Below are 24,711 nucleotides of genomic sequence, written 5' to 3' on the forward strand. Positions count from 1 at the left end.
TAGTCATAAAAAAAATAATTTATTAAAGTTGGAGTTGAAATTAGTGTTATGTTTGATCATGAATATAGATTGAAGTTGTTTTTGAATTTTTGTAAGAGAAATAAAAATAAAAAAAGTACAATTTTAAATAAAATAAAATATTTTTTATGACCAAACAGTACTATTTTTATTTTTTTTCGCTAAAGTGTAAAAAAAAAAAAGAAGCACAAACTCCTGCTAAATACACCACTCTCATTTCTTAATATTTCAAAACATTTGTAAATAATAATAACAAAAATTAAATCCACCCCAAATTATTTGTCGACCATTAAAATAAATAATATTTCACGGCTAACGCTAGAAGAATGGGTTTCTAGGGCTCCTTTATTTCGGTATTTCCCTCTTCTTCTATTTTTTCCCTCACTCTAGTAGTAGAGCATTTGCTAGGGTTTAAGGAAGAGTCCAGAATCTTAAAGAGCAGACACTGCTGGTAGTAGTTGTTGTCGTGCGTAGCAAGGCTCAGGAGATCAGCAAAGATGCAGGCGTATGGAATACAGTCAATGCTTAAAGAAGGGCACAAGCACCTTTCTGGTCTCGATGAAGCTGTTCTTAAAAACATCGATGCTTGTAAACAGCTTTCCGCTATTACTCGAACTTCCCTTGGACCTAATGGTACTTACTCACTTTTACTATTTTACAAGATCTTCGTTTTTGCTAGAAAACATCCATGATTTGTATGTATATTGGAGTAACTGGTTAAGTTGAAGGTAAAGCTGCGTATACGGCCATTCATCAGACCTGTGCATGGTGGGAGATGTAGTGCACCTATATGTCCTTTTGTTGCCCTCAATGTGTATGTAGAAATGTTCTTTTTGGGGTGGGGGTGGGGGTGGGGAGGATTAGATCCTGACTACTATTTTATTCAATGAGTATTATTGCACTGACAAAATGCTAAGGAAGTGGCAATTTGGGTGGATATGCTAATGGAGTGAAAAAGAAGAACATTTATATCAATCTATTTGCTGAGAAAATTATACAGTGAGTATGGATGTCATCTTAAAAGTAAAAGTCTGTATCTTGTCATCCTCTAGATTGAATCTCAAAAGTTGAATAATTTCTATGGCTTATATGATGTGCAGAGAGCGTAAACCTTTTATTGTGATTATTATATATTGTTAATCTGATAAATCGCCATTGACAGGGTTCAAGTTTGTTTTCAGTTAATTCTTTCTTCTGTGATGTTTCGCATTTGCTTAAATAATTATTAGGTGCAAAGGTCTAGATTTGGAAAAAATTAAAAGGGATAAATAAAGTAGACATTCGTCGAGGGAGCTTACCAAATGTAGCAGTATGAAATTAAGTTAGAGATGGCTTAAATAGTTTTCAATCTCAAAGGGAGTTTGCTTGTATTTATCATAAATACAGGATGGTCCATGCCTGCTCCTCCTTATTTATCTTGTTGATGAGTGCCTCTTTTTAATCCTATTGTCATTCTTTAGTAACTTGATTTTATTCATTTGGTCAGGCATGAATAAGATGGTTATCAATCATCTGGACAAGCTTTTTGTCACAAATGATGCTGCTACTATTGTGAATGAACTTGAGGTCCAGCACCCTGCTGCAAAGATATTGGTTTTGGCTGGAAAGGCACAGCAAGAGGAGATTGGTGATGGAGCTAATTTGACTGTTTCATTTGCGGGGGAGCTCCTCCAAAATGCTGAGGAGCTCATCAGGATGGGGTTACACCCTAGTGAGATTATCATTGGATACAATAAGGCAATAAATAAGGTATGTTGTATATTTACACTAATCATTCTTACCACTAGGTTGACAAGTGACCTACTTGCTAATAAATTTCATCCTTGCAGACAATTGAATTATTGGATGAGCTTGTTGAACCAGGTTCCGAAAATATGAATGTCAAAGACAAGAATGAGGTTATTTCAAGGATGAAATCTGCAGTTGCTAGCAAACAATTTGGACTAGAGGATGTCCTGTGTCCTCTTGTTGCTGAGGTGCATGAACTGCTCTTCTCGTAGCATTCTTGGTGGTTTTTAGCTGCCCCGCTTTCTAATTTGACTTTTCGTGTTGTGCAGGCTTGCATTCAAGTGTGCCCTAAAAACCCAGCAAACTTTAATGTGGATAATGTACGCGTTGCAAAGCTCTTGGGTGGAGGTTTGCATAATTCTACCATAGTTAGGGGTATGGTGTTGAAAACTGATGCTATTGGTAGCATAAAGAGGACAGAGAAGGCAAAGGTGAGCTATTATTTCTGTATTTCCATTTCCCTTTCTTATTCAGGTTCAGTTTGTCTGTTTATTTCAGAACTTCAGATTTTCACCTTTACCTTGCCTTTATGTTATTTCCTCCCGTTGGGAAGATCTATGTTAGTTTTATTTTATAAGGTTTATTTTGGCTTTTTTCCCCATCTTTCATTTCTTGAGAGGATAAAACTTCTATATGGTAGCTATATGATGGTTAGGGGGTTTACTTTTTTAAAATAGTTCTTCTGCACACCTCAATTTAAGATATTTTCTTCAGCATGATGCAAGAAAATTGTTATTCATAAACCATTCAGTTATATGAAGACGCGGTTCCATTTCTAGGATGTTTCAGTATGTTTGGTGGGCTTATTTAATTTAATTTCTAATTGAATTGGGCTATTTCATGCGTTAGAAGGATTACTGGGACAAGGGTTAGTTGCTGAACCTTTGAATAGTAGTCATAACCTGATACTATGGTTTATAATTTACCAGCATTTTTTTATGGCTATTGTGGCATAGAACTGTGGGAATAAACTGGGTATGTTGTTGTTGTATTGTGGCATAGACTGGGAATAAACTGGGACATTAAATGGTGCAGGCTGATAGGAGATACAATCTAACTCACAGTAAGAAGATCAGTAATTTCAATGGCCTTGCTGCACACGATTTGAGTTTTGACATCAGCTTTTATTGTTATTCTGAATGTCTTGTTGGAAGATTTGGGTTTGAACTTAACTTTACCTTTATCAAAAAAAAAAAAAAAGGATTTGGTTTTTGAACTTAATAGTTTGCTAGTTTACATTGATACCTGGATGCCTGTATTCCTACACAAACTTCGGTATTTCTCATCCCTACCTAAGATGAGCTTCTTCCCCGAAAAATACCCCCTACTCATTTCCCTGGTGGAAGCAATTTCCAATTTTTTCTACTTTTCCAGGATAGCTGCTTCACTAGTCTCCTGTACTCTCTTCTTTTTCTTTCATTCACATCATGAAGAGCCAGAATTAGACCGCTGTCCCTGCTTCTCCCACTGATCCCTGTTTCTGCTAGCCAATTTTTCGTGGTCACTGATTTATTTTTGTACGTGCTTTTCGAGCATCTGTTAGTCTTCATATCAAATTTCAGAAATACAGCGAAGAAATACATTGAAAACTCATGATTCTAGTTTTTCTCATAACTAAGGGACTATAGTAGTTGAAAATTCTAGGATAAGGGTTATGTGATGAATTGATGGAAGCTGAAATTAGTTCATTTATTGGGGGCTTCTTTGTTTTTTTCTCCCCTCCCACCTAACATTTTACTGGGACACAGACGAGACAAAGCTACTAGGTAGGAGGTGTAATCCAGATGTTATGATTTAAAGCAACTATTTTTCATAAAGCCCATTTAATCATCCATATGGTCTGGTAATGCATACTTCTAGAACAATACGAATATGTGCTCTTTCTATCCTCTATTTTGGTATTTGCTTGTGGATTGTATGCATGGAAAACCTTATCTTGTACTCAGGTGATGTGCTTTGGCTATCATTGTGGTTAAGTTGCAACTGCTTAAGTCTTCTTTGTAGGCTATTATTCTTTTATATTATTAGCCGTACTATTAGTCATAGTCAGAGGCGAATCTAATCTAGGATTTTTAGAATATGGGTGCACCATTTAAAAAAGAAGGAAAAATGTGTTTAGTGAGAATTGATTTCTAGTCTTCTAGGTAAATAACTCAAACACTGCACCAAGTGCACCATGTAGCCTTCTTGTAGCATGGGTGCCAACAGATAATATTATATCAATTTTAAAAAATATAATATCTAATTTCACGTAAAGACCATGTGTTCACGTGCCCCGTAATTCACAAGTAAATTCGCCCTGGTCGTAGTATTATCTGTGTTTTTTTGTATACTACAATTATCGTTTTATCTTATTATGACTACTGTTTAGGATGATTTGTCAGGTTGTCGGTAGTATTTTTGCATGACATCTTCATCTCCGTTATTTCTTTTTCTATACTACCTTTTTATTTATTTATTTATTTATTTATTTATTTTTGAGTTGAGGGTCTTTCGAAAACCTCCTCTCTACCAGTATAGGTAAGGTTTGCGTACACTTTACCCTCCCCAGACCCTTCTTTGTGTGTTTACGCTGGGTATGCTGTTTTTGTTGGTGCAACTGTTTAGATCTTCTTAGGTTTGGTTTCTAAGTCTTAATAATAGCGACTGGCTATATTAGCATACATACAATTGAACTATCATCCTCTTAGATTCAGCATTCACTTAGTTTTATGCTTAAAGAATCGAGCTACTCCAATGCAGGTGGCTGTTTTCGTTCAAGGTGTTGATACATCTGCAACTGAAACAAAAGGAACAGTTCTTATTCATAGTGCTACGCAGGTAACCTATTGAAACGATAGTGCCTTTGCTTAAGAAGCGAAAGTCTGATTGTTATAGAAATTCTATGCACAAGTATTTTGTTGTTTCTGGATCGAGTTTAGATATGTCAATTGACTAACAGTGGTTAACAGGAAAAATGATAGATGATGCATTTATCTGTTTACGATAGGAAATGTTAATTCTGATTTCGATCTGATATTTGTGTGGCCTGTGTCTGAATAAATTTTCTATTATATGATTATAGTATTAGGGTTCGAAGTCTAGGGTTAGCACTACCATGAACTATTTTACTAAATAATTTGCACATTATTAGTTACTACAACTTCTTCGTTCAGACCTCATGTTTTCTTACATGGTTTGATCTCAAAACTTCAAGTCATTTAAAGCCCAAAGTAGTTAATTTCCTATGTTTTTGTTTTTAATTTATTTACCTACTTATCTTTCAACTTTTTCAGTCTTCCAGTAATCTCTGTCTCTTGCATTTGCAGCTTGAAAACTACGCAAAGACTGAGGAAGCTAAGGTGGAGGAACTTATTAAATCAGTTGCTGACTCAGGTGCCAAGGTCATTGTCAGTGGAGCAGCGGTGGGGGAGATGGCTCTACATTTCTGTGAGCGTTACAAGTAAGATGAATATTTCCTTTAACATTTGATATTCTATTAATTTGGGATTTTTGTGTCCTTTTTAAATATTTCTGGGCAGTTGTATGCATGTTTTCTGAATGATCGGAGAAAATAAGTAATTTTGGGGAGGGCGTCTTTATGGGTCATTTGTCTGCACACATGCATACCGAGATCTCGTTAATATCACAGGATTGAGCTTTTGACAGTCTCAAATTTTATTCAAAATACATGAGGTGTGTTCCAGGCTGTGTTATACTTTATGGATAAAGTCAAAAGCACTTATTTCTGAACAAATCTGTGCAATTAAGGTGACTGGTATTCAGTATTCTCTTATTTTCCACAATAGAATTTTATTGCTTCCCAGTAAGGAGTGTGATATGACCAAATCCTTCTCGTCTTATTTGGAATTGTCCATAGTCAGAAAAGCAGGTCCTCCTATCTTTGTTTTTCTGACTCTAACTATTAATTTCTTCCACTCTTCTTTCATAAAAAAAGGAGGGGATTTTAGGGAATATTACATAAGGAGCAACTCAAAAGGTTTTGGTTTGTGTATTTTATTGCCTGTTTGTGCTGCTCATTGTGTTGCTAGTCCTCATATTCTTCACATATATTATTTTTGGCAGATCCAATGCTTCATATTTATCTAGTTGAACTTGTACCATATTTAGTTGAAGATTGTCAAAATAGAAAGGGGAAACCTTTGAACTGACTTATAGTAATTATGGTGTGTTGTATTGCCTATAATCCTCTGGTGATATAACTCAGTGTACAACTTTTATGGCAAAGTGGTTGATGACAAATTATTTAGTGTTCATTTTGGTGCATTTGCCACTTGCGTTAAAGAGAACACCCCCCCCCCCCCCCCCCCCCCCCCAAAAAAAAAAAAGGAGAGAGAGAGAGAAGTAAAATAACCGTTTAGGAAAAGCCTTTTTACATATCTTTGCTTTAGCCAACAAACCAGAGTGTTCAAGCTTTTTATTGGCATATTCTGATAATATTTTTTTACTTTTGCTTCTTAGACGTGTTAATGTTTTTACATCTGCTCTGCTGTAATGTGGAATTGCTAAATGCTGATTTTATTTTTGTGCATTGCAGACTTATGGTATTGAAAATCAGCTCCAAGTTTGAACTCCGACGTTTTTGCCGCACTACTGGGGCTGTTGCTCTTGTAAGCATACTGCCGCTGTTTGATAGTATAGTCTTAAAAGATAATACTTAAATTTCTTAGAACATTCTTCTTTGATTATGAAAACAGTTAAAACTAAGCCAGCCAAATCCAGATGACCTTGGCTATGTTGATTCTGTTTCAGTGGAGGAAATTGGTGGTGTTAGGGTAATATTCTTGGATTTCATTTTTACATCCAGGCTCAATCAGTTTAGTTGGTATCAGCAGTATATTTGATTACCTAAATATGTAACAGGTTACAGTTGTGAGAAATGAAGATGGTGGAAATTCTATCTCCACTGTTGTTCTGCGGGGAAGCACTGATAGTATCTTGGATGACCTTGAAAGAGCCGTTGATGATGGTGTAAATACCTACAAGGTAGCTGAAGTAAAAACATAAGATTTATACCTTCTAGCTCTTTTCGTTCCAGATTCACACATGCATACTAGTCTGTTGTGATTGGTCGTCCCTTCGTTGTAGGTATTGTTTGGAAACAGAAGTAGAGTTCTGAATTTCATTTTTGAAACTGTCTGGGATTACTTTATGAAATTTATTACTATAAATGGAGACACTGAGTGATGATGGATCGCTACGATTATGTCTGCTTCTAATCTTGAAAATTTGACTTCGGTTACTCTATATTTGTTTCAGGCAATGGGCAGGGACAGTCGGATTGTACCTGGAGCAGCTGCTACTGAAATTGAGCTGGCAAGAAAACTAAAAGAATTCTCTTTCAAGGAGATGGGGTAATTTTTTTTGTTGCTTTTCCTTCACAGATGACAGCTTGCTTCTCACTGCAGGCCGACTTTTCTGTTGTATAACTTGGTCAATATTTTCAGGTTGGATCAATATGCAATAGCAAAATTCGCTGAAAGTTTTGAAATGGTTCCCAAAACGCTTGCTGAGAATGCTGGCCTAAATGCAATGGAGATTATATCATCCTTGTATGCTGAACATGCGTCTGGAAATGTGAAAGTGGGCCTTAACTTGGAGAAAGGTGCCTGTGAGGATGTCTCTTCCCTGAGTATATGGGACCTCTATGTTACCAAGTAAGCTACTCTTCTCTTGGTTCCTGTTTTCTTCTTTCAGTAAGAGGTGCTGAGAATGATATGTATGAACACAAAGTCTAGATGTTCTCACCTGTGCTTTTCAGTTCTATCTTTTTTCTTAAATAAATTTTGGCTAGCATGTCTATAGTTGATCCAGTAGACTGGAGCAGCATTCAATTGATTCATTTGATCCAGTGGACTGGAGTAGCATTCAATTGATTCATTTTTTACTGATGCTATGTGAGGGAGTGGACTTACAAGCTGACTGAACCTATTTTCATCCAGATTGGCATATTTCTAATGTTAATGTGCGTACATTCGTTCATTCTATTATTAATAGGCAACTTAATTATATAGCTTGTTTCTAGAGAGACTCTTCTGTCAAATGTGAGCAATCCCTAGAGAATCCGAAGTGCAACCACTCTTTTCTGAAGTCTGATTTGCCACTGTGAAACCAAGGATGATCTGATGTAAAGTGAAATGTTGAATCAGATTGAATTTTGGTTCATCAGCAGATGGGTCCTATAGTAGCATGGCAATCAATTTCTTCTGAAGGTGATTTTCATCATAAAATTGGAGGGAACGAGGTTCTTTACTCAGTTCCCAGGGAAGCTTGGATTTCTTACATATGTAATAGTTGGTTATTTCGACTGCTGAATCTGCTGGATCGGGGTGAACAGAAGCAGTTGCCTATTGGTCTGTCAGAATGGAATAGGTGGTTGATCTGCAGGTTAAGGGATGCATTGTTGCTTAGAAAGCAGAAGCTGATCAAGTGTTGAGAGAGGGACAGCGATGAATGGGAAAATCTTTCCTACCACTTGACAGACGTTCCTTTATAATTGGATGCATTCACCTAGGAATGGATTTCATTTGGTTAATGAAAAAAAGGACGGGTTTGTCTATATTTCCAGTGGGTTGTCAAAGGATCATCAAAGAGAGTTTCTCAAGATATGTTGGGTTCTCTTTAGGGATTAGAGCCAAATACGACTTTGGCTTGGAAGTGTGTTCTGGTCAGATTACTCTGAAGGATGAATTGTCTCATTTGTTCTCCATCCCAACGGCTAAAAAGGTTACTATAGTGGAGTTCTTTGCATAAATATAGGCTAGGTATTACAGGAAAATTCTTAGAAGATCAATACAGGATCCGGAATCTGTCGAGCTAGAGCCATTCTTATCTACACAGGTCTTATAGGTTACAGCTATATAGTTTTGGAGGTGGATAAGTTGTTTTGGAGAGAGTAATTTTTTACCAAGTAATAAGTTCTTATTGACAATTTGCACAAAAAGCCTCATGTATAGGAGTATACCAAAAATATAATTCCTTAAAAATGATGTGTTTTTTTTTTTGACGAAAAGCACCCAATCTTTTCTACCTATAGGAACCTCATGAGTGCACTAAGAGAAAATAAGGGTTAAGAGGTTATTCCTCAAATGAACAAAGTCATTCTCAGTTCCATCAAACGCTCTCGTATTTCTCTCTTTCCATACGACTCACATAAGGGCTAGTGGAGAGCAACACCCCACACCATTTTCTCTTCTCTTCCACCTACCCAGCTATGTAATAATGTATAAATGATTGGTTGAGAGATCTAATATAGACCAAGATATGGTGAACAGATCTTGGTATTTTATCAATCAAATATAGATTTTGATTTATTAATCAAAAAAAGATAAATTAGGTCGTCTAGCATACTAATAGTTCTGTTATTATTGTTATTATCACTTCTTGATTTGCTTATTTCCTGCTATACTACTATTTCATGATTATGTATTTCGTATCCGAAGTATCTTTTTGGTGGATTTATAAGCTATTTATGTTTATCCCTTTTCCCTAATGCATCTTTTCTCTTTTGAGCAGGTTTTTTGCTCTAAAATATGCTGCTGATGCCGTCTGCACAGTGCTTCGAGTAGACCAGGTAATAAGTTACTCCGAATTAACTATTCGATTCTTCATTCCTGAGAAGTGCACAGTTCTATACCACCCTGTGAAGATTTCAACTCTCTTGATAGAGATGAGGAAGGCCTATTTGAAACTGACAGATATATTTGACTACTTATGTTCTTTTGTTTGCTAATGTAGTTTTTATTTGGTTCTGCTTTCAATTTTCCGTAGGCTCCGTTTACCTTGTCTATTTTATCTTCTTAATATCTATTTTTGCTGCAGATTATAATGTCAAAACCAGCTGGGGGTCCAAGCAGGAGAGATCAACCGGCAGGGATGGACGAGGATTAATCTCTACTTTCCATCTTCCCTACATTACTTTCTGCTGATATTTTCTTTTACATGATTTCTGGATTCTCCTTTTTCTTATGATTTTTCCTTTTGGAGTTCTTGTTAAATGGCAGAGATTTGGCTCAAGAATTTTTGATGATCTTGAAACAGTATGTGCCGTCTCTATTGTGTACTCGATTTGTTAGGTAAATGACACTGGAGTGGTAGTGGGCTTAGTTTTGCTGGTCGATCTTGATTATTGGAAAGCTGGCTAGCTGGTGTCATTTTGCTGTAGATTAGTTATGTTGTTCTACGTCCTAGTTAATGTGATGCACTCTATTTTGAAACCATAATATCATCTTTCTACAAGTTGCAATCATTTAAAAAACTGATTTGATGTTTCGTTGATCAAATTGACGTAGCATTTATTGTATTTTCTGTTTCTAAACTAGTGATTATGATATACAAGTGAGTACTGCTCTAACCCTAGTTTATATGTACTCTATTTTGGAACGGTTTCTAAATATTTCTATGTTTACTTTGTTCGTCTCACTTTCCTTTTTAATCCATTTAGGAACAGTGACTTTCTTTTGGCAACTTTTTCAATCTTTCTTACTTTTCATATGACAGGTTAAATAGTTAAATAGTGCAGCGGTTCATTTACATATTTTAATTCAAGATTACAAAGTTTAAGTCCTGTTTACTTCTTTTAACTTTGTGCCAAATCAAATTCACTGAGTAACTGAAACGGATTGCAGACGAATCGATCGTGCTTAAACTTTTCATGAAACTGACCTCGTAATGTGATATTTTCCTTATTATCAAATATAAAATGCACTCATTTTCTATTCTCTTTTCCTGCCATCACTATAGCATACGATCTCTTCAATGTTTTAAAACTCTGTTTTCTGTCAATTATCATCTTATGAAATGAAACAAGAACAAGTTTGGCTCCCAAGGTACTTGGTGAAATTTTCTTTCTATACTGTTGCAATTGGATTAGCTTTTGGAATGTATCAGTTAAGTTGAAAATGGTGCACTAACTGATTCTAAGACGTGTGTCTAAACTAGCTCAAAATTATGTGGTAAACCAGACTTTCAAAATTTTGGTAATTAGAAATATGTGGCAAGTGTAAGGCCATCGTGTGGGATCAGAGTTTGCGTATTCTTGTAGCATAGCTGAAAGAAGACAAACTAGTGAATGACGCATGTAACAATATGGTTTGACCTTCATTTGGAAGAGTGAGCTGATTTGCTTCTACTTTTGGGGGATGAAGGGCTAACTTGGCTGCTTTTCATGTGTGGATTGGGCAGGCTACTTGGCGGATTAGTTGTGATATGTGCAAGAACTAAAATAAGTAGCGACAACGACATATTCAATGAGATCTCTCAAGCAGGGTTCAGAGAGACCTTACCTAGCCTTGTGAAGTAGAGAGACTGTTTTTAACAAATTCTCGACTAAAAAAGACTTTTTCAAAAGCATTTCTTGACAAATACAAGAGTAAAAGATATGGTGAAAATATTGTATTCTAGGATAACTACGGTAATTGTTGGAATCTTGGAGTTTTGATGAATGAAACAAGTTGATATACATGTTCCACTGATCCGACAAGTTCAGGAGTGCAGTCTACGGTATAAATAATTAAAAATCAGAATGAGTTAAAGCAGTGCAACTGGAAACTTCAACTTACTGATCAAGTGGGGAATATAACAAGTTGAATTTGATTTAAACACTTGATGATAAGGGAAAACAAGTTGAGTTGAAAGAGGAGTCCTATGTGAAGGAGTTTCACTTCTGAGCATATTCTTAAGAGTCCTATGTGTAGAAGGAGAAAGAATCTGAAAATTGCAGAAGTTTATGCAAAACATATAATTTGAAGGACTCTTTGGAGAGTTGGAGTTTGACTACAATACTAAGGAGACAAGAGTTGGAATTGAAGAAGGAGTCTTACTTGAAGTAGAATTCTATTCAATGAGAGTTTTGATTAAAGGAGGAGTTTAAAATAAAGAATGACTCTTTGGAAACTGTGCTTAAATAGAAGATGTATTATTCAGAATAACTCATGCACTTACAAAGCAGAACAGCACAATCGACAGATTGACTTCACGAAGTGCTACTAAATCACTAAAGAAACACATTGAAGAACCTGGTCCTAAGTATAGAATCCAGCTAAGAGTCTTAGCATTAATTTTTAAAGTTGTTCATTGTGTTTGAACTATTGATGTAATATTAATTTCAGTGTGTTATAAATTGAATTTGGAGCTAGCCTTCGAGTTGGAAAAAACTCAGAGACTTTGGGAAAGGATACCTTGGGAGGTATGTGTGTAGTTAGGAATTAGAGTTTATAATTCCTAGTTGTTGAGTCAAAAGAATTAGAGTTATAATTCCTAGTTGTTGAGTTTTAAGGATTAGAGTTTATAATTCCTATTTGTTGGTTACAAGAGTTTTATAATCAGTCGTTGTTGAGGTTTAGAGTTATTTAGTGAAGTTGGGGTTAAATCCTATAGAGGTACAGGTCGTGATTTTTTTTACACCTTTTTGAGCCGAGTATTTTTCACGTAAAAATCATTGTGTTCTTTATTTTCTGTTTTACTACTTCCTTGGAACACGTCAGGCAGCCCGTTCCATCGATAAGCAACAGTTAGATGAAAATAAGATAATCAGTAGGGCACGAATTCTTAACAAGTGGTATCAGAGCGAGGTTATCTTAAAAATGGCTAGCACCTAAGACAAAGATTAGTATGATGAATTCCGTACCACCTACTGGTCACAGTGAAGGTCAATCCACTATTAGACCTCCACTCTTTGATGGTTCTCACTTCATTTGGTGGAAAGCTAGGATGGAAACATTCATTCAAGGGAAAGACTACGAGTTATGGGATAGGATCACTGATGGTCCTACTATTCCAATAAAGTTAGAAGATGGGAAACAGGTCAAGAAAGTAAGACGTAAATTCACTCTTGATGACTTAATGGCATTAAAGAAAAATGCTAAGACCAAAAATATTTTGATCTGTGGATTAGGACCTGCTGAATACAACAAGGTATTAACATGCACCACTGCTAAGCAAATTTGGGATGCTCTAGTAAATGCTCATGAAGGCGCATCTCAAGTAAGAAAATTTAGAATTTCTCTTCTCTTCACTGAGTATGAGGCATTTAAGATGAAGGAGAATGAAACCTTACATGAGATGATGACAAGGCTTACTGCCTTAACAAATGAGCTGACCTCTTTAGGAAAAGCTATATCTGAAGAAGAACAAGTCGAGAAGGTACTGAGGGTATTACCAAAATCAAAGTGGATTGTTAAGGTGACTGCAATCAGGGAAGCAAATAAGGATCTTGCAGGCATGACCCTGGATGAATTAGTGGGGAATTTAAGAACTTATGAAACGGAAATTGATGGAACTAAAGTGCTAGCTGCCCCTGAGGATACCTTAGCTCTGAAGGCATCTTACAGTGATGAAGAAATTAAACTTGATAAACAACAAATTGCCTTTATAGTTAAGAACTTCAGCAAATTCTTCAAAAAGAAGAAGGGAACAGGTAGCAAGAAATGGTCAAATGACAATCTAAATGGATGCTACAAGTATGGTAAGACTGATCATCATATCAAGGATTGTCCTGTCTGGGAAATAGAATGGAGAAAGGAAAGGGCTGAAAATGAATTGAAAGAAAAAATCAAAAAGAGGGAAGAATATGCAATGGTAGCAGCTTGGGGATTTGACTTAGATGATGATGAAGTTGATGAAGCAACACTCATGGCTCTTGGAGATTCAGACTTGGAGAAAGAAGATGATGCTTCTGAGGTAAGTATACTTGAACTTAAAGAAAATTTGCATTTATTTTCTAAAACAAAACTTATTTCCTTAATGAGTGCTCTAATTGATGATTTTCAAGAATTAATTTCTGATAGGGATGAGTTATTCAACAATCTTGCAAGTCTCAAGTTTGATTTTATTGATCTAGAAACTTGTAAGAACACTGTCGAAAAGAAAAACTACACTCTTAAGGAACAGGTTAGCAGACTTGATTCATCAAACCTGACCCTCAAATCTGAAATCTTGAAACTGACTTTTTCTAAAAAAAGGAAAAAAAAGGTCAAAAGTGAGGAACAAGAAAAAATTGAGTCAGAATTGACTGAGATTAAACATGAATACTTTTGTGAAAAAGAAAAGGTTAGTCAATTGAGTCAAAAAGTTTCTAAATTGAAACTTGATCTTGAAAGAGCTAATAGATGGACACATTCTTCAAGAATTGTTCATAAGTTAGGTCAAAGAACTCACAATGAAAAGGCAGGCTGGGTTGGGCTTTTATAAAAGTTCTAATGCTATTAAAGATCTGTGTTATATTTGTGGTAACCAGGGGCATCCAACCACTGAATGTCTAGTTGCAGCAAAAAGCAAATCAAGAAGCATAAGCCTAGCAAAAAGATTTGATTCCATGTTAGCACAAGTTAACAAGAAGGTCAAATCTGGTCAGAGAAACAGGTCACATAACCTGTTACCTCGATGGGCTAGAAGGAACCTCATACATTCTTTTTCTCATAAGAAATGACCCAAGCTTGTCTGGGTGCCTAAAGTTAACCCCTAATTTGTTTTGCAGGTGAGAGTGAAAAGAGGCAAGCAAAATTTATACATGGATAAAGCTTATTCAAGGCATAAAACTAGAAGAAAATAAAGTTTCTTTCACTCACCACATTTAAAGGGGGAATGGATCATTTGAAAGATGGCCAGATTTGTAGTGCTCGTGTAAGGGGAAAGCAAGAGAGATTTTAAAAAAATGAAAAAAGAGGACGACTGTGAAACTAATGAGCATGCACAGGAACATGTTGTACCACCTGGTTCAACTGTTGTACAGACTAAGGGCATATTGACAGAGAGAACAACAAATCAAAAAATTGATGCATCAATAACACCAACATAAGCTAATGATAATTTTGTTGGTAATTCATAAGAATTTGTGTTGTCACAAGAATCTTGAGATATCTCATGAGAATCAATGGCTTGAGACTATGGTATTCAAATGAAAATAATTTTACTCTTGAGGGCTATAAAAATATTGACTATGTAGGTTACTTAATTGATTGGAGAAGCACCAAAGGCACTAAGTAGAGAGCATTTTGAAATGAATAAGTTAGACTTGGGGATGATTAAAATTGCATGAACTCCCCTCAATGATTGACTAGAATAATCATTTGTCTTCTTATCTTATTAGCTAAAAAGTAATTCTATTCAGTTTTGCACATTTAGTTGTGTGTCCCAATTCTAGATTTTTAACTTTTCTAACCTAATTTTGTATTAGATTGTGCAGAAAAATAGGTACAAGCAAGCAATTGTAACCACAAAGTTCTTCTTATCAAGTATGTTCTACACTGACATAAGCATAGGCTGTCTAAGTTGAAACAGTTGAGCACACCTGTTCAATTCCACACACTTCATCCTCTCATTGTCTAATAAAGCTAATGAATTAGTTGATCAAACTTTATTTGATTCTCTCTAAATGGGTGTGCACAAATGTGTTAATCCTACACCAGAAATTCTTCGTCTTTCTCAACCAAAATATCAGTTTTGTACCATGGATTTGCCAAGCTTGATCATCAATCACATGCAGCATATGTTTCTGAAGAATGAAAAGGGACATGCTCTCCCTTTTAGTTCTTAATTGGCTCAGATCTTTTAGGATTTCTCAGTCTTAGTTTAGGTTTGACTTTTCAAACAACAATGGATGTTTTTCAACAAATGAATCATGTTGCTCTACCTGATTCAATAAGAAGGGCTAAAACTCATTGCAAAAAAAAAAAGATAAGAAAAATGATTTAGCTGAGATAAATTCTAAACTAGAAGCTGCATCTGACAATCATGAAGCGGAATAAGTGGTCCTTCAGGCTAGGATCATGACTTTGAAGCTTGACCTTGATTGAGAAAGGGATGAAAATGTTGAAGTCATTCGTCAATTGACACAGTTGATAACACCTGTTCCACCTTCCTCATTAGCTCCTCACTATTCTTATCCTTAGCCATGTCCCACTTTTATACCTTTTTAATGCTCAGTTGTTTTTCTTTGTTCAGTACTAGCTTAGGTTTAATGTGGAACATGCTCTGGTAGTTAAATGGAATGGTTATCTTTGCTAAATTGACTCATATTTTTGCTCTCTTTAATACATTACTATGATGGCTAAAGTCTTTGTCTGATTATTTTGCTGATAGCCCCAGTGGCCATGAATAGCATAACAAATCACTTTGGCTAGTATATTATTGCATTGAAATGGTTTTCGATGATACCAAAAGGGGGAAAATAAGAGGGTTGTGTAATGTTTATAACTCATTGACTAACTTGTTTCATTCTAGTGTTTTATACTTTAGTGCCTACAAGTGAAGATGTTTGAATGCACAAAGACAAGAGGTTTGTCATCATAAAAAAGGGAAATTTGTTGGAACCTTGCAGTTTTGATGAATGACAATATGAATGAAACAAGTTGATAGATATGTTCCACTGATCCGACAAGTTCAGGAGTACAGTCTACGGTATAAATAATTAAAAATCAGAATGAGTTAAATCAGTGCAACTGAAAACTTCAACTTAATGATCAAGTGAGAAATAGAACAAGTTGAATTTGATTCAAACACTTGATGATAAGGGAAAACAAGTTGAGTTGAAAGAGGAGTCCTATGTGAAGAAGGAGTTTCACTTTTGAGCATATTTTTAAGAGTCTTATGTGTAGAAGGAGAAAGAATCTGAAAATTGCAGAATTTTATGCAAAACATATAATTTGAAGGACTCTTTGGAGAGTTGGAGTTTGACTACAACACTAAGGAGACAAGAGTTGGAATTGACGAAGGAGTCTCACTTGAAGTAGAATTCTATGCAATGAGAGTTTTGATTAAAGGAGGAGTTTAAAATAAAGAATGACTCTTTAGAGAGCTGTGCTTAAATAGAAGATGTATTATTCAGAATAACTCACGCACTTACAAAGCAGAAAAGCAAAATCGACAGATTGACTTCACGAAGTGCTACTCAATCACTGAAGAAACACATTGAAGAACCTGGTCCTAAGTATAGAATCCAGCTAAGAGTCTTAGCTTTGATTTATAAAGTTGTTCATTATGTTTAAACTATTGATGTAATATTAGTTTCAGTGTGTTATAAACTGAATTAGGAGCTACTCTTCGAGTTGGGAAAAACTCAGAGACTTTGGGAAAGGATACTTTGGGAGGTATGTGTGTAGTTAGGAATTAGAGTTTATAATTCCTAGATGTTGAGTCAAAGGAATTAGAGTTATAATTCCTAGTTGTTGAGTTATAAGGATTAGAGTTTATAATTCCTATTTGTTGGTTACAAGAGTTTTATAATCAGTCGTTGTTGAGGCTTAGAGTTATTTAGTGAAGTTGGGGTTAAATCCTGTAGAGGTACAGATCGTGATTTTTTTTACACCTTTTTGAGCCGGGTGTTTTCTACGTAAAAATCATTGTGTTCTTTACTTGAAACACGTCAGACAATCCGTTCCATCGATAAGCAACAGTTAGGCAAAAATAAGATAATCAGTAGGGCACGAATTCTTAACAGTAATGAATGAACATAAGATTAAAAGATTATGCTAGGAGAAAGAAATTAATTTAATTGTTATAGTAATCCTTGTCGAACAATTCTGATCTTCCCCGAATAACAAAGACTAGAAAAAAGATATATTTAGTCATTTTAATGATTTTTAACAAACAAGAGTTTCCATGGGATTGACATTTTGGTCAATGATAAGCAAAATTAATCAAGGAATGAGATTTTTCTTTTATATATGTTGACCTAATTATAATTTACATTGCTAAATTGTTATGTAACCCATGAACACTGTGGGGATTTATCACACAATATGCGTAATCTATGCGCACAAAAAAATGAAAAAAGTTATGTGCAATTATGGAGAGTTAAACTCCATATTGGAATCTAGATTTTAGAAACATGCCAAGCCTCTCCCATTGAGAAGTCACTGATCCATAAAATTGCACTTTTACTGATCTTTTCATTCCTTGGCGAACAAATTCCAATTCTTTGACAACGTCGTATTCAATGCTTTCTGGATAATCTAGAAGAGGCAATGCAACTGAATTATCAGATTCAATGTTCTTGATCCATCCGCGCAGCAAATAATTCACAATCTGCACATGTAATATCATTATAGTTTAGAGGCCAAACCAAAATGTTGAGCCAGTGTGGCCTTGAACGAGTACGATCAAATATCATGTTTAAGCTTTTCTGCATTATGTATACATAGTTTGAACAGAAAGTGAAGAGATGGTAACAATGAGAAAGCACGTTTGACAGACAAGATCGAATGTCAAAACCAGATAGATGTATGGCTAAGTAAGACGGCTTACCTCTGGGACTTCATCATGGGGACAGTGTCCAGCTGGACTAATCTGATAATATGGAGCTTCAGGGAATTGGCGTTTCGCTTGTAAACCCCAAATAGGCGTTACCCAAGGGTCTTCTTTCCCATATATGAGACAGAGGGGCACATTGTTCATTCGACACCTAAAAATAGCAAGGTGGAAGATTTCAGCTTTGCAATAGTAATAGTACAAGAAAACATATGCAAGCCAAGTGAGGCTGTGTCACTACTTGTTTTACCTACCCAGACAGTGCCTCTTTAAAACCTAGTTGTCCCCGAGGAGCGAACATTATTGAGGCAAGGGCTGCTGCTGCTGCAGGGTGTTCTGTTACCTCAAGAATACTAGAGAAAACTTTATCCACTTTTGTGGTATGATCAGCATAAACTTGTTTAAGCACCTCTGCAATACTCTCGGGAGCACTAATTTTCTGCCATCTAGAAAAGCATAATGAAGCGTATAGAGGGATAAGTTTTGAGTGCCAGACAAAAACCAAAAGCATGGAAACACGGCATGATGTTCCTCTAATAATGATGAAAGAACATCAAATTATCCAAGAACGATGCATCTTTTCAGCATGAGTTGCAAAATGTAACAACACATCATTTGGTCATGGTCTTAACGCTAAATCAATATAAACTGTATTACTGGCAAGAAGAAGATCCTCTTATTCGGTATATAAGTTTATAGGCTTAGGAAACTGCATAGTCAAAAGAGTAAGTCATGGCCACTTACACAAGTTCTGTGAGTTTTCTGATATTGGAGGGCAGAGGAAAAGTCCCGGCCCATGGAAACAATCTAGATAATCTTGGAGATCTAATAGGATTAGGAAGAAATCCCCAAAAAGGCGTCGCATTCAGCAAGGTTACACCTTTCACCAATTGAGGGTAGCATGCTGCAAAGTAGAGCGCAACATATCCACCAAGTGAATTTCCCACTATATAGACTGGTTCTTTAATAACCTGCATCATCAAAGATACAAGTTTATAATCTGTTCCTCATGATCAATATTATTCTAAAACAATCACTCGAACTTAACCAATCAATAACTTTGAAACTTCAGAGAAGCCCATTGTACCATAATAATTAACTGTTTAGTCAAATAATATGAAACTTTCCAGAATATCCATTTGGGTATAAACAAAAAATGGTTTAAGGGCAGGAAAAAGAACATCCGAGAAACATTACGCATGATGATCACTGTAATTATCTTCCAAAGAATAGAAAACAAATACCATAGTGTTGTCCAGTAAAATTTACGAGCTTTGACTTGTGTCATCATTGATTGAATTGATTCAGACCTAGGTATAGCCAACTTGAACAAACACCACAAATAGTAACTGTAAGGCCCGGGCGACCCAATGTACCAGACAACCAGTTTAGAGGAATCAATGTGTTATACCACAACCTAGAACCTAGAAAGGTGATACAAGACATGCCTACCTTGAATCTGAGATACGAACTAAATGAAGACATAGCCACACACAAGTCAAACAAAATACATAGATAAGTAGCGCCAAGGAGCGGTAGCCTGACATACTATAGCAAATTGTCATCGACTGTACCGGGGTGGTAACGTGCTTGTAAACCTTATGTGAATATGTATAGTCTCATTTTCTCTGAAGAATACTAGGCAAATGAATTGAAATAGAAAAGGAAGTTATATACATTAATTAGCCTTCGTTCTGAGGCAGAGTAATTCCGAAGGAACATGTATTTAAAAAGCTAGCAATATATTGATGACAATGCTTAATCTGCAGATCAACCACTTTCAAAAAAAAACACAATGACAAAGATACAAACTGTACCTCTTCAATGAAATAGCGTACTTGGTCCCTCCATAAGTCAGCAGAATAGACAAGTTCTTTTGCCCAAGGTTCCGCTTCATCTCCAAAACCCCAGAGAACATTGTTTCCATCACCTTCTGATTCATCTAATCTTTTGGATTGCGAAGTTGGATCCTCACAAGGTAATGACTTTCCCTGTCCAATAAAATCTAATGCCCATATTCTGTAATCACGACCAAGATCCTTTAGTTGCTTTTCATAGTGAAAGGAACCAACACCAAAACCAGGAAGAAAAAGTATTGGTGCGGAGTTCACATTTTGACATCCAGATTTCTCATAATGAACATTCAGCTTCGGCTTCCATTCCCACAAACAGCTATCGATTTCAGCAACAGTGTCACCTTTAGTTTCATTAGGTAAACTAGGAATCATAACCTTTGGTACTGATTTACCTCTACCAGTCAAATCTTGGGTACCGACTTGCCCATTTAGCATATCTGAGTTATAGCTTTCAACACCGTCAAACCCCTTTAGAGTAGCGATAGTGCAAAATCTCCGGTTCCTCTTTTTCGTTACACCATAAACATCTAAACCAGAACACAACCTTCTTGCTTTTAGTATGGGAAACATTGCCTGATTTGAAATTAGGCATTTTCCAATCACATTCTGTCTAACATTTACAACACAGTAATAGGGTGTCAAAGATAAAGAACAAATTTCCATCCTGGAGTCAGCTTTCCAAAATGAATACCTGAAATCAAGAATGTATTGGAAATCAAGCATTTAGATTGCTATCAAAGAATAATTAAAATACAGGATATCAATGCATTCAACTCAAGAAAAAGGTCCATAGAATGATACTACCTCCTTTTCGATCTGTTTGTCTTACTTTCTTTTTTGGTCCATTTCAACAAAAAATGTCTCTCACCTTTTTTGAGGACTCTTTAGTTCTAACTTTCTATATGTCATTTACAAGATCATATGATTAAAGGACGTTTTGGTACATTCCACATCTTTTTAGTTTAAGACCACGAGATTGAAATGTTCGTGTCAACTCAAAACCAGACAAAGGGAGCAGTAATTTACTTCTTCACCTCTAATATCACTTCATAGAGCTCAATTAGTCTGGCTATAGTACAAAAGGATATAATTCCATCTCCTTTTTTCTTGATTTAAACACATTTATAACTATAACATCAACCCAAATATGAGCTTGGATTCGTCCATCTGCGTACTAGGGGGTCAGTGGCAGAGTATACATTTGAGGATACGAGTTATGCAGAAACCATTTACTTTGGTTCAAACCATATATTTGTCATGATTAAATACAATTATTAATTTAGAAATAAGTAACTCAAAGGGCTAGAATCCCGCACCATAAACTTCAAATCCCGAATCCAGATTCTGAGAGGACAGATCAGCCTGATCTGGCAGATCAAACCAAGAACCTAAGCAACTATTTGTTTAATCCTCTCATTCTACTAAATCACTCATGAAATATAACTGGAATAACCTTCTTCAGGGTTCAAACCCTAGTAGAGACAAAAAAAACATTAGGTAATTACTTCCCTTCTGTTCAAACAGAGTTACCCAATACATGTTGAGCTGGCCAGACACCACTGTTAACCTTCTTCAGCTTAATTGGAAATTCTTCACAACACACAACTCTTGAACTCAAACACCCAACAGAAGCTATCATAGTAAACCAAAAACTAATAATCCAAAAGAACAATTTTTTTTTCACAATTCCTTGTGGTAAAAACAAACTAGAAAGAAAGCCTAAGCCGACTTACTAAACTTAAACACCACCAATTTATCAATTACTGTATGACTAACCAATAAAAAAGGAAAACATAAACAGAACTTGCTTTCGTTGCATAAGGGAAAAACGAAACAAGAAAGAGGGAATTAAATATTATATTACCTTTTGATCAGTTTTGAAAGATATATTTATCAGCAAAATCTCCAAGAGTCTAGGAGAGAATATGGGGTTTTAGAGTTGCTTTTTTTCATTTTATGTAATTCAGTTGGAGACTGTTAGTTATATATTTCTACATTACTCTAGTGTCCAGACAAGAGAGTGCTTTAAAACATGGCTTCTAATTAGAAACCCAAGAAAAAAAAAAAAGAGAATATTTAACAAAACGAAAAATTCTATTTTGTAACTTTTTATATACTTTGTTTTAAATTTTATGATATTATTATTTTTACACCTAAGATATTGATCAAAAAATTATTTATGTATTTCCTTTTATTTAATTTGTGAGTGATTATGAGAGATCATGTTCACGTATTAACGTATATTTTGTAATAATAACATAAAATATATAGCAAAATTAAAGTTTAATCCCGAACAAGTGAAAATATCAATAGTAAAGCAAAATATAATTATAAAAAATAAACACTGTTTCTCTGTTATTATTGTTTATGTGAGGAATTAAATATATGTTAATTTGTAGAAAAAATTGTATGTAATAATGCAAAATTTAGAGCTGTATAGTGAGAAATTAGTAATTGAAGGGAGGTGGGAAAGGAAGAAAAGGAAAAGATGGAGTACACGTAACGTAACGAATTGGTGTAGTCAATACAGGAGCACCACGTGGTCGGTCTTCAAAGTTGTTGGTATAATGATTTATAATTAGGGATTAATTAATTAGAAATTGTTTTTAGTTATATTGACATTTTTACTTTTACGGCGAGTTGAAGGAGGAGGTTGGATATATTTTAAGAAAATAATTTTAATACTTTTCAGAAAATACTTTCTTTCAAAATAAGTTTCATAATAAATTGAGAAAAATAATTAATTATAATAGGGAAAACATTTGATGAGTAGTATTTTATACCACTAATTATTTCTTGCTCATTCTTCATCCCAACCTTACTCTCGATAGCTCTCATTCCAATCATCCCCGCAAGGCTAGAAATACTTGTTAACTTAGTTTATTTTCTTAATTTATGGTGAACTTTGGCTTAGAAACGTATGAGTTTGAGGGCATTCAATTCCTCTTAATCACCTTATTAGTTGAGTGCGAGATTAAACTTATAATTAAGGATATTAAGATTTAATATATTTTTTTATTCTTAATTAGTGCTTCTTCTTGTGTGTAATTTTATCTTTCATGGATGATCTCTTTACTTTCCATATATCAATTTCTAGTTTCTGTAATTTGTTCGTATCACATGCTCTTGTCCCTACTCTCATACTCTCATGTTTGAATAGCTTAATATATTTAAATTTAAAAAAAAAATCTTGAAATAATATTTTGTTACTTCTTTATCAAATATTAAACAATTACTTTTTTTTCTTATAACTTTTTTTTTAATGATCATGATGTTTGTTGAGCTCTGCCGTTTTCATGTAGCTTCATCGAAACTAGGACAAGTAAAAAAAAAATCACCTAATACTTCCGATTCCTTGAATGTTCTGCAGAACTTTTTTTCAAAAAAAAAAAGTTATCTTTATAACAAACACATTTTAAGTGTTATTCTTCGAATAATATTTTGATCAAATTAGAGATTGTAACTCAAAATTCCAAAAGCCAACTCGATCAAGAACGATCGATGCGGATTGTATGTACGTAGGAGCCACATCAAAGTGGAAAATTCAAAGGCAAAGTGAGAAACTTACACGGCATATATAGTTGGTGAACTTAAATTTATCAATCTTCAAGTAAAATTATATTGGGGGACCATAAAAATATCTAGAAAACACCCTCGTTTATTTTATGAGCCATCTTATACATATATTTTTTTTTCTTTATCCTACAGTGATAACTTTAGCTAAACCTGTCAAACAGGCCGATTTGACCTGGCCCAACTTGGCCCACCATAGCAGTTCGACTCGATATGATCCGATCTGATCGATCCACGGGCCTAATTAACTCGGCTCGGATCAAATCCGGTCTAGACCCACAGGTTAATCGGCATGTTTAGTGTTTTAAAAAAAAAAAATTATTTTTGACCGTTTGAGCCATTTGACCCGTTGGGCCCAACGGCCATATTACCGTTTGGGCACCAAAAAAGGCTAATTGGCCATTTTAAATTAAAAATAAAATTCAATTAAAATATTTTTTAAAATCCAAAAAAATTTCTATAAATACCCTACATTTTCAAATCATTTTTCACACAATTTTCATTCTCTCAAATCTCAATTCTCAAAATTCAAATATTCTATATATTTCCTAAAGTACTCAATTTAATTTTTTAATTTTGCGATTACAAAGTACGAATAGAATTTTCTAAAGTCGCAACCTTCGGATACTTCCAAAATTTGGTATTGTCGTTACATCTCTTACTTTTAATTTTTAATTAATGTATTAATTGTTGAATATTTAATTTTATTATATTTGTGTATTTTAATTTTTTTTAGTTTGATTTATATTATGGATAAATTAAGAAACCTCGCCACTAAAAGTGTAAAATTTTTTTGTCCCGGAAGTGATAGTGGTAGTAAAAAGCAAATTACTGGCGGTAGAGGTAGTTCAAGTAGTAGATATACTCGTGTGCCTCCGCCTCTGGTACCACTTAGTCAACCTTTTGAGGAAGAAGTAGGTGTAGGTACTCACGATATGGATTATGTAGAAGCTAAAAAAAATTAAGGTCTAGAAGAAGAAAATGAAGTAGATGCGGTTGATTTAGATGAAGATGATGAAAATATTGGTGAGACACCCACAGTAGGAAATGCTAATATTAGATCTGATCGGTTAATCGCCCTCCTCGTCCTCCCCGCCCCCAATAGCTCGTAAAACAACTAGTATTGCATGATAATTTTTTACACGTATATCAGATACTGAGGTGCAATGCAATATTTGTCAATAAATATATAAGCATAAAGCGGAGGCAAGCAAGGATGTACGGGTACGTT

The 24,711-nt window shown here is 35.0% G+C and overlaps 2 protein-coding genes across 3 annotated transcripts; one reads left to right on the forward strand and one right to left on the reverse strand.

Moving 5' to 3' along the window:
- Positions 1–248: 248 nt before the first annotated feature.
- LOC107854911 (T-complex protein 1 subunit theta) lies at positions 249–10,088 on the forward strand. The gene is made up of 13 exons (XM_016699905.2): positions 249–651; positions 1,505–1,767; positions 1,848–1,994; positions 2,076–2,237; positions 4,549–4,626; positions 5,115–5,248; positions 6,344–6,416; positions 6,504–6,581; positions 6,670–6,792; positions 7,066–7,160; positions 7,254–7,463; positions 9,322–9,379; positions 9,628–10,088. Exons 1-13 carry the CDS (start codon positions 516–518, stop codon positions 9,694–9,696), a joined length of 1,626 nt encoding a protein of 541 aa, XP_016555391.1. The 5' UTR covers positions 249–515; the 3' UTR covers positions 9,697–10,088.
- Positions 10,089–17,437: 7,349 nt separating this feature from the next.
- Positions 17,438–21,988, reverse strand: LOC107854913 (pheophytinase, chloroplastic). Of its 2 annotated transcripts, none has more exons than XM_016699908.2 (6): positions 21,772–21,988; positions 19,869–20,598; positions 18,796–19,022; positions 18,306–18,497; positions 18,049–18,205; positions 17,438–17,829 (listed from the first exon to the last, which is right to left on the reverse strand). In XM_016699908.2, the coding sequence occupies exons 2-6, from the start codon at positions 20,568–20,570 to the stop codon at positions 17,599–17,601; spliced, it is 1,509 nt and encodes a 502-aa protein (XP_016555394.1). In that variant the 5' UTR covers positions 20,571–20,598; positions 21,772–21,988; the 3' UTR covers positions 17,438–17,598. The 2 variants fall into 2 exon arrangements, with proteins under 2 accessions (XP_016555394.1, XP_016555395.1); XM_016699909.2 differs by lacking the exon at positions 21,772–21,988 and adding an exon at positions 21,224–21,769.
- Between the last annotated feature and the right edge of the window lie 2,723 nt (positions 21,989–24,711).

This window comes from Capsicum annuum, chromosome 1 (genome assembly GCF_002878395.1).
Source record: "Capsicum annuum cultivar UCD-10X-F1 chromosome 1, UCD10Xv1.1, whole genome shotgun sequence".
In the NCBI taxonomy this organism is placed as follows: Eukaryota; Viridiplantae; Streptophyta; class Magnoliopsida; order Solanales; family Solanaceae; genus Capsicum; species Capsicum annuum.

Bases quoted from the DNA above. Each gene is read 5' to 3' on its own strand.
- LOC107854911 (XM_016699905.2), top strand. From the start codon at position 516: ATGCAGGCGTATGGAATACAGTCAATGCTTAAAGAAGGGCACAAGCAC. The intron at 1,768-1,847 runs GTATGTTGTATA...TCATCCTTGCAG, and splicing joins ACAATAAGGCAATAAATAAG to ACAATTGAATTATTGGATGA. The intron at 6,582-6,669 runs GTAATATTCTTG...AATATGTAACAG, and splicing joins AGGAAATTGGTGGTGTTAGG to GTTACAGTTGTGAGAAATGA.
- LOC107854913 (XM_016699908.2), bottom strand. From the start codon at position 20,570: ATGGAAATTTGTTCTTTATCTTTGACACCCTATTACTGTGTTGTAAAT. The intron at 18,498-18,795 runs GTAAGTGGCCAT...ATGCTTTTCTAG, and splicing joins AGAAAACTCACAGAACTTGT to ATGGCAGAAAATTAGTGCTC. The intron at 17,830-18,048 runs GTAAGCCGTCTT...TTACATGTGCAG, and splicing joins CCCATGATGAAGTCCCAGAG to ATTGTGAATTATTTGCTGCG.